The following is a 16,431-nucleotide window of genomic DNA, read 5'->3' on the forward strand; positions in this document are numbered from 1 at the left end:
GTCAAGTCAGTAGTTCACATGTGTGTGTATTCAGCATCAGTGAAAATACAGGGGAGAGAGCAAGATTGAAAAGTTGTCAGTGAAACCTCTGCGTTGTATGGTGCGTGCAAAGCTATATCTCACAACAGACTGATGAGCATTAAGAACATAAGAATGGTCATACTGGATCAGATCAATGGTCCTATCTTCTGACAGTGACCAGTTCCAGATGCATCAGAGGGAATGAACAGAACAGGGCAATTATCTATTTGTTTCATCTTCTGTCGTCTAGTCCCACTTTCTGGCAGTCAGGGGTTTAGGACACCCAGAGCATGAGCTTGCATCCTTGACTCTCTTCGCTAATAGCCATTGATGGACCTATTCTCTGTGAACTTATCTAATTCTTTTTTTAACCCAGTTATGCTTTTAGTGTTCACAACATTACCTGGCAACAATTTCCACAGGGTGACAGTGCACTGTATGAGTAGTACTTCCTTTGTTTTTTTTAAACGGGCTGACTATTAATTTCGTTGGGTGAAGCCTGATTTGTGTATTATGTGAAGGGTAAATAACACTTCCTTATTCACTTTCTCCACACCATTATGATTTTATGAACCTCCATTACATTGCCCCATAGTCATCTCTTTTCTAAGCTGAACAGTCCCAGTCTTTTTAATCTCTCCCCATATGGAAGCTGTTCCATACCCCAGTCATTTTTGTTGCCCTTCTCTGCACTTTTTCCAATTCTAATGTATCTTTTTGGAGATGGGGCGACCAGAACTGCAGGCAGTATTTAAGGTATAGGCATACCGTGGATTTATATAACAGTATTATCTATATATCGGTCGTATTATCTATCCCTTTCCTAAAGGTTCCTAACATGTTACTTGTACACACCATTCATTTATATTAGGAGTGTGAGCCAAGCCCACGAAACATGTGTAGTGTTGGAAAACCCTGTTTTTTCAGTAAAAAATATAGCATCTTGATTGTATACATGGGCCTGTTTGGCCCAAGAGCAGTGGGTACTTGCGCATTGTATCTGCTGGCACAGCCAGAATGAGTTTTGCTCTCAGTGCCTGGATACCATCATGCAGAGTTGTTTGCTCTCCTTTGCTGAGTCTTGGGGAAAATCCCTTTCCAAGGGAGGTTTCAAGGGGTAGCTGCTATGGGCCTGATTCTGCTCTCAGTCATGCCTGGGTCAATCAGGAGTAACTCCATTGAGATTGCACTGAAGTAAAACTGGTGTAGGTGAGATGAGTAAGGCCCAGCACTGGCTGCTGGAGAGCTCCAACCCAGCTTCCTAGAGCAGCTCTCCTCAGCCATAGAGCAAAGATGGGCATTCTCTAATGGAAGTACTTTAAAAACAAGGAGTTGACGGAAGTGGTAAAGTCTCTTCAGCTGAGGGAATTGTACAGGTGACAAAATAAAAAAATGGGTTTGTTCCTTGTTATTTAATAAAACGTTGGTTTTCTGCTCACTCGCTCTCCCTCTTTTCCCCCTTTTATTAATTCTCTCTCGGCTCTTACTGGACACCACCTTGTACGGCTCAGAGAGGTGGATCGGAGCTTTCTCAGCCCTTAACTGAAGGAGGGGGATTTTGAACCATTAACAAAACACCTTTTCCTCCAGCTGTTAGTCAGGAATTTGAGTTAACACCAGTTAACTCAAATGGCACCCAAAAAATCATTTCCCCCTCCCTCCTCAGTCATCTTCCAATCATGTTCTTCCAGTAATGTCATAAGAGGGGAGAGAAGAGCTGAATTTCAAAAATTAAAATCAGGCAGAACCCCTCTCCTTCATGTTCCTCCCCCCCCCCCCCCAAACAAACAAACAAACAAACAACTACCTTTCAGGCCTTCCTTGTCCATCACAAAGAAGGACACGATACTGATTTTTTTCCTTTGCATGGGGCAATTGCATTGTTATTACCTGTTCATTTCTCTTTCTTGCTGTGAGGTTCCCAGTTAGACCTCAGCAAACAAAAGATCAACTGCTGAGTATTTTGTATCAGTGTTGAATATACCAGGTTCTAGTTTTGTCAAGTTTGAAGCAATCAAATATATAAATAAGCCAACCTCAGCTCCATCAACCCTAAATCCCTTCCTATTCTCCCCCATTGTGTGATGTTTGTAGATTGCTTGCCCTGAAATGAGCTCCCTTGAACCTTCCTGGACAGACCTCCTCTCCCAGGGACGCCAGCCTCTAGTTTCGGTAATGCTGCTCCAGTGAAATTTTCCATAGGTAACATCCTTGATGGGTAATCCCACCTTTTAGCATAAAACAAATAATTTCTGCCATATTTAATGAGCTCAGAAATTGTAGTTAGGAAGGCTGGTTTAGGATTTGAATCCAAATGACGTGAGGAAATTAGGACCGTTTATGAAGCTGATCAGGCCTACATTTGGTGTTGTAATCATAAAGTGCTTGGAAATCTGAGCCTTCAGATGCGGGGGCCAGGGGAGCACCCTTCTTCAGGCAGGCATGGTTTGGGTCAGAATTTTCAAAACAACTCAGAAACAAGCAGCTAGCATTGTTCTCAATGGGGTGACAGAGCGGGAATTCCATTGTTCTCAATGGGGTGGCAGAGCGGGAATTCCATTGTTCTCAGTACGGCAGCAGAGGGCATTCTTGGACACTGAGCTCTATTGAAAATCTGCTTCATGGAGCAGACAGCACTGGAAATTTTCCTCTTAACCTGATTTACAAGACACAAAGAGTTAAAATGCGCCATGCCTAGGAGGCACAGAAGAGGTGCTCTGTCCCATTCCTCCTTGCCTGAGTTGTTGAGGCCAATCGACCTGATGACACTCTCCTCCCTACACCCAATGCTGATGAGAAGCACATTTGTTATTATTCTCAGTTGATAGCTTCTTATGCCAGCTAGAGAAGTCACTGATGAGAGAAATAGCACTCTAGCAACTGAGCTGAGACCAGCGAAATCATTCCACCTGATCGGGAGAGACGGGCTTGTTCAGACTAGTTTTTGCTCTCATTTATCTTTGCTGAGAGATACAGTGCAATAATCCATACTGGAGGTGGGAATGAGCCACAGAGATCAGGTCTGGTCCTGAACTGCCCCAAAGTCTTTCCAGGGCCCCAGGTTTATTTTAAGTTTGCCACTAAATGAGGCTTTTAAAAATATTAAAATATTCATTCTGCTGTAATGACACATGCTGCTATGAGGAAAGCCCATAGATTCAGCATCAACAGCTTGGAGTACAGTGCTACTACTCATAGTAGTCAGCCTTTGCATCCAACTTCCCTCTTTCCCCTGTGATCCTGACACACAGGGCAAAGATGGATCGGAGATTATGCCCTGTGACGCTGGCAGCTAGAGGAGGGGTGTAGCCTCTTGTGACATTCACTACTTGATGCAGGCATGGGTGGGAGCACGAGCAAGTGATGACTGTGCTGGGAGCACCAGGGCCCCTCATAGTTGTCACTGGCACATGCACAGAGTATATGCCAGGGTCATGGTGCCATACATGGAAATAGAAGAAGCCATGAGATTAAGCTTGATGATTTATTTGGGGTTCTTGGATAGAGCAGGAGACGGGGTTTATGAGAAAAGGGAATACATGTTTGACTATAAGGAGAGAGAATGGTGAGCAGGTGGGAGGTGGATTCAACCAGTATGATTGCACTAGAGCCAAAGGTGGATGACTACATACAATTTAATGACTTGAAGAGGTATTAATCAATTTTGTGCTTGAGTACAGCTATGGGAATTTCAGAGAAAGCTTTGGCTGATGAAGCTTTCTCCTTCAGATGTGCGGGGGGCTTTTTTCTTGGGAGGGGTGGGGAAAAATTTCTATAAAAAACATTTTTTTAAAGTGAAAGCTACAAAATATGTAGGGTAGCATGAAACCAGTTGAGACCTAAATGATCCTTGGCTTCTGTGTCACAGTGAAAAGGTGTATAATCCCCCTTTCAGCGCTGGCTTAGTACCTGTATGATGTGTGAACAGGAGAGGGGTACCTCACAGACTTCGGACAGTTCCAAAGTTTCTGTGCCGTGGGCTCATTTTGCGGTGCTCCTGGTAGGTGCCCAATTCCGCCTGGTGTGCCAAAGACCACAGCTACTTGGCAATACCTCCAGTGAGACAAGGGGCTAACCACACTAAGGCTATGGCGACCACCTTGAATTCACAGATAATTCAGACTCACACGAACAAGTTAAACAATAAACTTTCTATAAAGGTCTGATTAAGTAAAAGTATATACCCAATAAGAATATTCACTGATTAAAATGACTGGAGATATTAATAATACTTTTTTATTACTAAAAGCTATGCTGGCAAGCATGCTAGATCACGTGACCACAGGTCTGCCAACGGGGAGGGGAGCAATTGCCCAAGGGTCTGGGCGATTTTAAAGGGCCTGGGGGCCTCCAGCTGCTGCTGCTGCTGCCAATCCTTTTCCTCTCTAATGTCCCCAGTGAGCTATCACACCAACTTTATCTACTCTCAAATGCCAGCCTGGCATTCCTTGAAAAATGCCCTTGTGCTGTGTAGGTCTGAGAAGCAGATATGAAAGTTAACTGGCTGTCCCAGAACAGGAAGTTTGGTCAATCGTAAAATACTAGCTAAGTAGTTAAAGTTTTGTTCTCTTCTTGTGAGCAAAGTGTAAGAACATTTGTTGTGTCCCTGCCAACTGAGCTTTAGCAAACCAGATATGAAATTCTGAGTATTGAGAAAGGGACTGGCTCAATGATAACAACTTTGTCCTGATTAACGTTGATAGAAACAAGAAGTCTTAGTAAGAATTACTTTTTATTATAGGTGAGTATCCTGCAGATTGCTTAGGAGAACAATTTAAGGCCATGATCTAAGGTGCTGTTCTCTGAGCAGTTCTTGAACTTCCAGTGTTAAATGTAAAAGTTGCCATAGCACTCAGTAAAGCTGCACAAGTCTCAGTTCCCGAACTTGCCCCCTTGGGCTAGCAATAATCAGGCTTTGTCCCTTTTGACAGACGGGAAGAATGCACATGCCCCACGGGTCCGTGCTGCTCTATGATCTAGGTTATAAGAAGCATTGCAAAGGTATGTGATGAGCACCTTTCCATTGCCCCATGCCAGTGAGACAGCAAGCACATCCTCTCTGTGCTGAACTCAGGTTTCATGCCACTCTACCACCAGCCCAGATAGTGTGGGGATGTATCAGGAGCACTGGCGGCCTGACTGGCAACACAGGTACTTCAACAAGCAGTTCCAAACTGGTTGCAGTATGTGCTAGTGCTGCAGATTTCATGCTTGTAAGACTACAGCGATTTGCTCTTTACCTGGCATGGGCTGATCATCTTATCATAAGAATAAACGTCCCTTCCATAATAGATCACAACCAGAGCAAGGCAGAGTGCAAACGTTTGGCTTTGATGATATCCTCCTGATAGTTGGAATCCCTGGTTATGCACCAGAAGGGCACATTTAAGTAGTTTAAAAGCCAGACATTTAGGGTGTTAGGTCAGGTTTTATCAAACAGCAGAACATGTTCCAGAATGAGGATTTGGGAGCATTCTTACCTGCAGTAAACAGAGATCTGGCCTTGTTTATTACAAACTGTCCACCTTTTTCTGGTGGCTATTTGATAAGTGCCAGCAGTGTACTCAAAACTTGTCAGTGCAAAAATAAAAATAGTCCCTTCCCTGAAGTGATTACAATTTAAAGGACAAATGGGCAGAATGCACTCTGAGAAACCCAGACAGGAGAAGACTTTACCTATGTAATGAGAGAGGTTCCAAATCTAAATCACTTCTTTAATGTGATGTTGTGGCAGAGGGGGGATTTAGCCTGGGGTTAGTATTTGGTAGCATTGTAGAAGAAGTGAGTGCTCAGGTGGGATTTGAATCAGGAAAGGGTGGGGGCCTGTGGTGAGCAAGGGGAAACTAGTAGTGCAGTCAAAGGGGGTGACATAATCAGATTGAAAGGTGAAGAAGGTAATTTTAGCAGCTGGATTTTGGATGGCCCCAAGGAGAGATGTTGCTCAAAGAGGCCAGAGAGGAAGAGGTTGCAGTAATCAAAAGGGGATATGATCAGTGCATGGATTAATGTTTTATCTGTCAGGACAGAAAGAAATAGGTGGGTTTTCAATCTTTTGTGGGGAGGATGTTGTAAGATTTGGGGGCAGCATGGATGTGAGGGGAGGGGACAGACGCATGAAAGACAACCGCAATGGTCTCAAACCTAGATGTGTGCTGGGGATGGGAAGTAGGCTTGGTGGCATAGTCAACAGCAGCGAAGGAAGGTGGAAGTTGCCAGGATTTAGGGTGAAACTAGGAAGCTAAGTTCTGTCCCTATTTAAATTTCCTTTGGCTTCTGATCTTCCTTTTTGCCAGTTATTTGTTTCATAATTCACTTCCCTGTGCTGCTGCTGATCAAAGAAAGTCCTGACAGTGCTAATGAATGGGTAGCTATTGAATCAATACTGGAAGGTCATTTTGATTCTCTCCTTCCCCACAACAGAAAAGGCAGATGCTTGGAGGAGTGACCCCTCCCTCTTCCAGAACAGGCCTGAGGCATTTCTGCTAGCATCTCCATTTGCAATGCTTAATGATGAACTTTCCACCAGCCCCAGTTCTCTGTTTCTCAAAACACCACTCCCTTATACATCTTTAGCCACTTTGATTCCACAGGTTTCTAACATGCTGTACAGAGGCAGTGTGTCAAAAAACAGGACACTCACCACTGAAAGGACACATTTCACAACAGCACTTTTTGGAGAGAAAGGGAAGAATATTGGAGTTGTTTGCAGGATTTATTTAAATTATAAATAAGTGCAGAAGGAATCTGCATAGAAATTAGAATTAAAATACTTTGCAGCATTTATCTGCATCCTTTTTGATTTCCACATTCTGACCTTAAATTTAATCAAATATGCTTTTAAAGTGGTTTAACTTTTTAAGCCTTTAAGAAAGGGGAGGGACATGTGTTGTTTTTTTATTAACCTTTCTTTCACAATGTACTTTTTTCCCTATAGAAATCTCCTTTCCTGCTGATTCATTATGTGTCGGGAAGCCGAGCGTGACATGTTAAAAGCCATCTTGATAGTATTTGATATTCAGTACTAACAGCTCACCATCTAATAGGAGTTTTTTCTTTAAAGGGGGAGGGAGACAATCTGCATATTGGATATGCCAAGACAGTAGGTAATTTAAATTAGGCATCCAGAAATTCTCTGCTTTCAATCTGTCACCCTTCACTGGCTTTTCATTTTATAACCTTCATAACAGAAGGGGGAGTATAAGCACCAGAAGAGTCACACCACATAGACAGAGTCTGGAGCTGGAACCTTGCTCAATCAGCAAGTGCAAAGCTAGAGATGGAACTTTTCCACTAAATGCCACCTGTCAGCAGAAGCCTGAAGCCTCATTGGCTTCTCGAACAGCTAAAGATCAGAAAATACAGCCAATGAGATCGCTGAGAAATGCAACCACAGAGACACATGTAGCCTCTTGATATGATGATGTCAGACTATGGAATTTGGATGTTTCCCAGGAAAGCTCAGTGTTTGGAGATCTCACTTGAGAATGCTACAGATATGTTCAAGATCAAAAGCTTCAGCCCCTGCCTGCTTCCTGCAGTAGATTCATGTTGTGAGTTTATTATAATGGAAGAACCTGAACTAGGAGGCTACCATATGTATCCAGCTATAAAGCTGTCTGTGTTCCTTAGCTTGCAGCTCACAACTTGCTTGATTCAGGCTTCAGACAAATCATTATCTATACATAAACCATGAGACATGATTCAGGTATCAGACTTTCGCCCTGTAATACCTTGCTCATCACCGGATTTAGCGGCAGTATGGAACAACCCTGACATAGTTCTGCAAAGCAGACCTTTCTGTGGGCAATAGTATACATCCGCTTCACTGCCATCACAAGGAATTGCGGGAGAAACTGAAAATATCTCACTGCAAAATAAATTTCTCAATATAACTACAGAGCAGGAACTTTTTATAATTAAATTAAATTAATGGAGATATCCCATCTCCTAGAACTGGAAGGGACCTTGAAAGGTCATCGAGTCCAGCCCCCTGCCTTCAGTAGCAGGACCAAGTACTGATTTTGCCCCAGATCCCTAAGTGGCCCCCTCAAGGATTGAACTCTCAACCCTGGGTTTAGCAGGGCAATGCTCAAACCACTGAGCTATCCCTCCCCCCTAGAAAAAATCTCAGACATCGAGGCATACAAGTCTACCCATACCTTGATGATTGACTGATCAAAGGCCACTCACGGGCTCAGAGGTGTGACACCTCAAGGTGAATGACATGCTTCACGCAGAAGTCCCACAGTCAGAGGGCCTCTTGACAAGGCTGAGGATCGAGCGCCCCCTTTCCTGTTGATGTGAAACATCAAGACTGTGTTGTCCATCAAGACCAGCATGACCTTGCCTGAGAGCGGGGGAAGAAACATCTGGCAGGCCAAGCATATTGCCCTAAGTTCCCTGACGTTTACATGCATGGAGAGTTCTTCCTGGGACCAGAGACCCTGGGTCCTGAGTCTGCTGAAGTGGGTCCCCCACCCCAGGTCTGATGTGTCCAAACTAAGGTAACTGTCGGATAGGGTGCAGTGAAAGGCACCCCCTTCATTACAGAACGTGGGTCTCTCCACGAAGTCAGAGAAACTAAGACAGGCAACAGAATCATGAGAACAGAGTCCAGGTGGTGTCTGCCCGGGGAGTAGATTGACGCCTGGCACATCTGAAGGGGTATGAGGCGTAGCCATGTGTACTGCACCACATAGGTCACATGGCAGCATGTACCTAACAGCTTGAGGCACACCTGGGCAGTCGTGAGTGGGTGAGCTGTGACCCAGGCAATTGGATCGGACATAGTTCAGAACTTGGCCTCAGGATGGTAGGACTTGGCAGAGTCAAGCACTACCCCAATAAACTCTATTCTCTGCACCAGGACCAATGTTGATTTCTGTTTGTTTATTAACAGATCCAGCACCCAAAAGGTGGCCCGAGCCACTAGCACTCCCACCCCGTCCGGCCATGGTCTTACAAAATCAAGTCCAGTTGCCTCATCTGAACCTTGACTCCCTACACGTGACTGCATGGCTGCTGCATGGCTGAATCCTGAGGAGCAGGCCTGCTCAAATCAGGTTCAACAAGTCTTGCTAGGTAACAGAAAACCTTCCACCAGGGCTACCTACTTGGCTAAGTGGAAATGTTTCACTTGTTGGGCCCTGAATGGAATCTTTCTCCATCTTGGTCTTCCTTGAAGTCCATCTTGGACTATCTGCTCCACCTGAAACATCAAGGTCTGGCTCTATCATCTGTTAAGGTTCACTTGGCAGCCATCTCGGTCTTCCGTCCTTCAGTACAGGACAGGTCAGTCTTCTCCCACGAGATGATGGTCAGGTTCCTCAAAGGCTTGGAAAGACTCTGTCTGCAGGTTCAGAACCCAATTTCCCCTATGGGACTTAAACCTGGTCCTGTCAAAACTCATGGGGCCCCCCTTCAAGCCATTGGCATCTTGTTCCTACAGCTCCTCTCTTGGAAAGTTGCCTTGCTGGTGGTGATCACTTTGGCCTTTGGCCAGAAGAATCTCCAAGATCAAACTCCTGACATCAGAAACCCTTTATATGGTGTTCTTCAAGGATAAGGTCCAGCTGCACCCCCACCCAGCTTTCCTACCAAAGGTAATGTAGCAATTCCATAACAATCAGGAAATTTTTCTGCCTGTCTTCTTTCCAAAGCATCACACAGCTCTGATGAGGAACATCAGCTCCATACATTAGAGGTTAGGCAGGCCCTGGCCTTCTGTATCAAGAGGACTAAGCCCTTCTGCAAGTCTGCGCAACTTTTTGTTGCAGTAGCGGAAAGGATGAAAGGACTACGAGTATCATCCCAAAGAATCTGGTCCTGCATCGAAGCTTGCTACAAATAGGCCAAGGTTCCACCGGCCGTCATTGTGACTGCTCATTCCACGAGAGCCCAGGCTTCGTCAGCAGCATTCCTCGTGCAGATACCAATCCAGGATTTCTGCAGAGCTGAAACATGGTCATCGGTTCATACCTTCATGTCCCACTACACCATCACCGAACAGTTTCAATGCCAGTTTTGGGAAAGCAATGATGCAATCAACACGTCCATGAACTCCGAGCCCACCTCCGGGGGCACTGCTTGAGAGTCACCTAGCATTGAGTGGACATGAGCAAGTACTCAAAGAAAAAAATGGTTAATAAACTTCTGTAACTGTTGTTCTTTGAGATGTATTGCTTGTGTCCATTCCATCACACACACACACACACACACTATCCCTCTGTTGGAGTTACTGGCAAGAAGGAACTGAAAGGTGCAGAGCCGGCGGCAACCTTTATACCAGCGCATGAGCAGGGGGATCCAGGGAGTGCTAGGGCTGGTCCAATGGACATCACTAAGGGAAAAAATCTCCGGCAACTCGCACACCTAGCATGGAATGGACATGAGCAACACATCTTGAAGAACAACAGTTATGGAAGGTTAGAGTAATCATTTTTTCTGTTTAAAAAAAAAAAGTTTTCTGGACTTGTCATTTCCCCATTTGGGGTATTTCTATTCACAGTACCAAGGTATGCCCTGGTCACCAACTTTCAAGCATTGTGCGCCTTTCTCCAGGCCTATGTTAGTGCGTGACCCACACAATATCTGCCGGAAGTGCTTGGGAGAGCCACACATGAATGACAGGTGTCAGATTCGCAGGGAGTTCAAGCCTAGGACAAAGAAGAATAGGGAGGGTAGGCTGAAATTCCGGCTGATGGAGGCAGAGCTCAGGCCATGGTTGGAGCCATTCTGGTCTGACTTGGTGCTGAGTGTTTCAGCTTCCGTGAGAAGCACAACTTCAGGGTTAGCAGAATCCCGGCACCATTCTCCCTTACCTTTACTGAGGAAGAAGTACAAGGCTTCCAGACAGGCACCTGCCAGGGGAAGATATCTGCCCCCAAGTCTTGTAAGAGGATAGAGGAGTCCAGCAGAGTGCACCTGAAACCTAAGCAGTCGTCCTTCAAATGTACGCCTAAATTGGCAGTCGGCTCCAGTGCTGCAAGGAGCACCGTCAACTTCTTTGGCACCACAAGAGACCATCTTGGTGCCAGTTACCCCGGAGGTGTTGTGGTGGCAAGAAACCTATTTTGCCTCTCAGTGCTGGTGTCTCTGTCCTTCCAAGAGTCCAGTCTCTTGGCACCACTGCCAGTGATTCCACCTTCGGTATTGCATTTTCCTGCCTCCTGGACAGGCGGTCTCTCAGTACCATCCAAGGAGAAGCCTGTACTCTGTATGTGTGTGTGTATGTATTCACACAACTGTGGCTCTTTTGGATAACATTGATCACTAATTTGGCTCCTGAACTGCTGAGATCAGAGTATCACTGCATTATGTGCTCTCCCAAGGTTTTGAGTACCTCTATAGTCATCCACCACCAGCCTCATTAGTTGTGACATCAGTTAATGAGAAACAGTGTTAAGGGTTCCAGCCTGTCAACCCCAGATCAAAGGATGCTAAAAAGATGGACTTATTTGGCAGAAAGATTTATTCGGCGGGGCTTTGCAGCTGCATATCACTAACCAACAGGCTCTGCTGGGCAGTATGATTTTAATTTATGGGGCTCTGTGGAAAAGTTCAGAGAGCTGTTTCCAGAGAATGCTAGACAGGAGTTCCCTTCCCTCGTTAATAAGGGCAGACTAGTCACGAGAACATCGCTGCAGGCAGGGCTGGACGCAGCCCACGCAGCACCTAGAACCATGGCTGAAACACTAAGGTATGGCATTGAGTTTCATCAAGGTATATCTGTCTGCTATTTCAGTGTTCCATGCTAAGGTGGAGAGTCACTCTGTTTTGTCCAATGACATCATGTCCATAAGGTTTTTAAAGGCCTTAGTCAAATTATACTCTTAAGTGCAAGACCCCATTCTCATGTGGGATCTAAACCTAGTGTTGTCATTTGAACTGTTAGCTACCTGCTCTCGGCTGCTTCTGTCAACGAAGTTGGCTTTTCTGATGGTCATTACCTTGCACAGAAGAGTTGGGGAGCTGGGAGGATTAATGTCAGGACCTCCAGATATGATCTTTCTTAAGGACAAGGTTTGCTTGCACCCTCATCCAAAGTTCCTCCCAAAGGTGGTTTTCTCTTTCCACATCAAGCAGCCTATTTATTTGTCTGTTCTCTGCCCAAAATGACCTACAAGCATGGAGAAAGAGCCTTGGCATTTTATCCAGATAGAACCAGACACTTTTGTGAATCTTTCCAGCTGTTCATAGCAGTGGCTAATATAGTAAGAGGTCAATGAGTCTCCACCCATAGAATTTCTTCCTGGATCGCGTCCTGTATATGCATGTGCTATGATTTGGCTAATGTCACTCTGCCCATCAGAGTTACAGCTCATTCAATGAGGTCACAATCAAACTTGCTGGCCTTTCTGGCACAAGCTTCAGCTGCAGACGTGTAAAGCAGCAGCCTGGTCCTCGGTCCACAAGTTTGCCTCCCACTCTGCTGTGGCTCAAGACTCCAGAGATGATGCTAAAGTGGGACAAGTTGTTCTTCAATCTTTATTGAAGTAGACTCTGATCCCACATCCTTTTTTACAGCTTGTGAGTCACCACGAGTGGAATGCACATGACAATCACTGGAAGAAGAAAATCAGTTACTAACCTGTTCCGTAACTGTTGTTCTTTGAGATGTGTTGCACATGTCTGTTCCAGGACCCACGGCCTTATCTCTCTAGATCAGAGTTATGGCAAGAAGGAACAGGGAGGGCTATGGGGGGCTCCCTTCTTTATACCTGCACACAGTGGCATGCACCAGCAGAGGGAGCTTGAAGAAGTTTCTGTCGGCTGTGCTCTGGGCACACAGATACCAAGAGTAGAATGGACATGTGCAAAACATCTTGAAGAACAACAGATACAGAAGAGGTTAGAAACAGTTATTTCTCCATGTCCACTGAAGGTAGAACAGTAAGTAATGGGATTAATCTGCAACAAGGGAGATTTGGGTTAGGTATTAGGAACACTTCATAACAGGGGTCGGCAACGTTCGGCACGCGGCTCGCCAAGGTAAGCACCCTGGCGGGGCCAGGCCAGTTTTATTTACCTGCTGACGCGGCAGGTTCGGCCGATCGCGGCCCCCACTGTCTGCGGTTCGCTGTCTCGAGCCAATGGGGCGGCGAGAAGCAGCGCGGGCGAGCGATGTGCTGACCGCGGCTTCTCACCACCCCCATTGGCCCGGGATGGCGAACCGCGGCCAGTGGGGGCCGCGATCGGCCGAACCTGCTGCGTCAGCTGGTAAATAAAACTGGCCCGGCCCCACCAGGGTGCTTACCCTGGCGAGCCGCGTGCCAAACGTTGCTGACCCGGGCTTTATAACTAGAAGTATAGTTGTGCACTGGAACAGGTTACCAAGGGAGGTTGTGGAATCCCTGTCACTGGAGGTTTTTTAAGAGCAGCTTAGACAAACCTTGTCAGGGATGGTGTAGGTGTACTTGGTCCTGCCTTAGTGCAGGGGGATGGGCTAGAGATGACCTCTCAAGGTCCCTTCCAGCCTGACATTTATATGATTCTATTAATTCAGTGATTCCAGGTTAAGGCTTTGGGGGCTTGAATCTGCAAGGAACCTTCTTTGCTGGAGTGTCCCAGAGTGCTCGGCACCTTAAAGGACAAGATCTAGTGCTTGAACCAAAAATTGCAGAAGCTGAATGGACAAAGTTAAGGGGGAAAGACTGTGATTCACCTTGCAGATGATCTTGCCAACATATAGGGCTTCTGAGAATCTAAAAACACATTCTAGAGCACACAAGGGACATTAAACAAAAATATATATAGCAGAAGAAGGCATAGAGGAGTACTAGAGGAGATAAAATGAACATAACTTTTGTAAAATATCTTTCTCTAGCATATTTCACTGAAAGTAGCTTCTCATTTTGTTAGGTTGAGAAAAGCTATTTTATATGAGATTCTGCACCTGAGAAATTCCAGGATGAAGCCATAATTCTAAGAGTTAGCTTCTATGTCAACAATTCAGCCCTCCCATTGGCCTGACTAGCACACTAGCCAAGGGAAGTTCATCAAAAAAGCTGCCCTCAACTTTTCTACAAATGACTTAAAATTTCCTATTGCATTAGTAAATTGATGGTTGGTGATTTTATATAAAACTATTTAACTCCACTTTCACATTATGCAATCAACCGATAATGCCGCTCTAAAGCCTGCACAGTTATGTGAATCAAACACAGATACTGTCATCCTCCATCTTTGCAGCTTACTAGTTTCTAATAAATGTTAAATACATTGTCAGGAGAGTTCTCACCAGTATTTTTTTTTATCACTCACCTTGTTTAATGACCCCTGCCAACAGGAAACTGAAATCCATTTCCTGCTGAAATCTTTTTTCTCCTTGGTGTGTGTTCACTGGTTTATTATTGAAAACTTGCTCATGGCATTAGGAAGAAACCATCTGTACAAATACCATGGAGTTTGCAGACAGATGAATGCAAAGAAGGTGGGTAAAATTTGCAACCTCATTCCCCGGACCAGGCCTTTATTACACCATAGTTGTTGTTGTTGTTGTTGGGTAGTACACTTGTATCAGGTGTTTTAAGGTATTTAAATAAATATCTTACTAGGCAATTATCTTTGCCAGTTCTTCTGGAGCTGAATCAGTTGTGCTGTATATTCGTTTTCTCTCTCTCTCTCTCTCTCTCTCTCTCTCTCTCTCTCTCTCTGTGAGTAGTTAAATAGAGAGCTAGGCAGATACCACACTAGCAACTCTGGAACCCTAGAGGCTCCTATAGAGATATCTGAGAGGCGGTGAGGCATTAGAGAAGTGGGCTTTAAGTCAGGGTCCCTTGGTTCTGCCTGGCTCTGCCACTAATTTTCTGTATTACCTTGGGTAAGTCACTTTTTAAAAATGGGAGTAATTATACCTAACTCACAGGCCTAATCCATGCATTGCTTGTTAAAGCACTTTGAGATCCTTGAATTGAAGTATTAATATTGTTCTTTACTATTATCCTGCAGATCTGACAGCACTGTGAAGCAGAAGAATAGCCTCACACGTGTTTTTGGAGATAGGTCTTGATGATTTGCTGCTGTGTTCTGACTAGCCTCTGATGGATGTTTTCTGCTGTTCTCTCCACAGTTCATGGCATTAAGTGGACATGCAGCAATGGGAACAGCAGTTCAGGGTTCTCTGTGGAGCAGCTTGTACAGCAGATCCTTGATAGTCACCAGACCAAACCACAGCCTCGGACGCACAATTGTCTCTGCACCGGCAACTTGGGTGAGTAGCTGATTATGGCAGAGAGCAGACAACAGGGCTAAGTCCCCTTCCAAATCAAAACTCTCATGCATACCAAGAGACCCATCTGCATACAGAGATCCACTTCAATTTCTGATTTCCTATGAATGGAACTTGTGAGCCGCTGCTAAGAAACTACTGCTGATGTCTTCAAATAAGAGACAACATAGAGAAGGCTAAATGGGATCTTCACATATTTTTCTGTAGTTCAACAGGGCCGCCCTGTTCGGCAGCTGATTACGCTCTTCAAGGTGACTGCTGATCTCATTCTAGGTGTTTCCTGGAAAGGATTTTCCATGCTTCTGAATGTGGATTTGGGAGTCCTACTGTGTTACTAAATATTTCTGTCGTGTGAGAATGACCCTTTTAGCAAAGTAAAATGACCCTTTTTTGATGGAATAAAAATTATGCTAGAATAAAAACCCCACTGGGCAGCTGAGTAAAAGTCTCTGGGAAAATCCATAAATAAGATGTTATCTGCTATGAAATGCTGAACTTCTTTCTGTTTCCTTTTTATCTTCATGAGCTCTCAGATTGCAGCTTTAATCTAGGCTCAGTTGTTACGTAACCATTAAAAATATTTTGCCACAAATTTTGAGATACAGTTAGTCCAGGAGTAACTGATGAAGCCTCAAACGTAATAAAGATGCAACATGGGGTTTTGAAAAATATGGAGACTGTAACATGCGAGCTCTCAGAATTCATCAGTGCCCTCTACGGATGGCTTCCTCTAGAAGGCATGTTGTGTCCTGCAGCTCGCTCAAATTGTGTTACTCACATTTCTGGGCACCATAAGCCTGACAGTGCACTGTGTGCCCATAGGGCATTTCAGGTGGTTAATTACAAGATAACAAAGAGTGAAAATAGTCCTCGGGTTTTTTTAGTGTTGATGGAAATAGTGAATGAAAATTCCTTCCTGTTGAGAAGAGTTCTGCTTGACTGAGATTGCCTGAAACAGCTAGGAAAGGTACATCCTCTCTCGTGTTAGCGCTTTATAATAAGAAGTGAGAATCTGAGTGATTCACTTTTCCAACTCATCTACCTCATCCCTACCCCTTTTTGCTATTTTGGTCAAGTAAAATGTACAATAAATTAATTAGTCCTTAGAGAATTTGTCAAAGAAAAATACTGTCTGTGCTTCAGGTTTTTCCCCCCCAGTCTTCTTATACAATCAAGGTTTA

The 16,431-nt window shown here is 44.8% G+C and overlaps 1 protein-coding gene across 7 annotated transcripts in view; it reads left to right on the plus strand.

Annotated features, from left to right (window-relative positions):
* Nucleotides 1-16,431, plus strand: part of CAMTA1 (calmodulin binding transcription activator 1) — a 668,552-nt gene that overhangs the window by 523,557 nt on the left and 128,564 nt on the right. For all 7 annotated transcript variants that reach the window (XM_054008960.1, XM_054008956.1, XM_054008958.1 and 4 more), the window contains exon 5: nucleotides 15,092-15,232. In XM_054008960.1, coding sequence (XP_053864935.1) covers nucleotides 15,092-15,232 — 141 coding nt within the window. The remainder of the gene's footprint in view (nucleotides 1-15,091; nucleotides 15,233-16,431) is intronic.

The sequence above is a fragment of the Malaclemys terrapin genome, chromosome 19, assembly GCF_027887155.1.
Source record: "Malaclemys terrapin pileata isolate rMalTer1 chromosome 19, rMalTer1.hap1, whole genome shotgun sequence".
NCBI classification, from domain to species: Eukaryota; Metazoa; Chordata; order Testudines; family Emydidae; genus Malaclemys; species Malaclemys terrapin.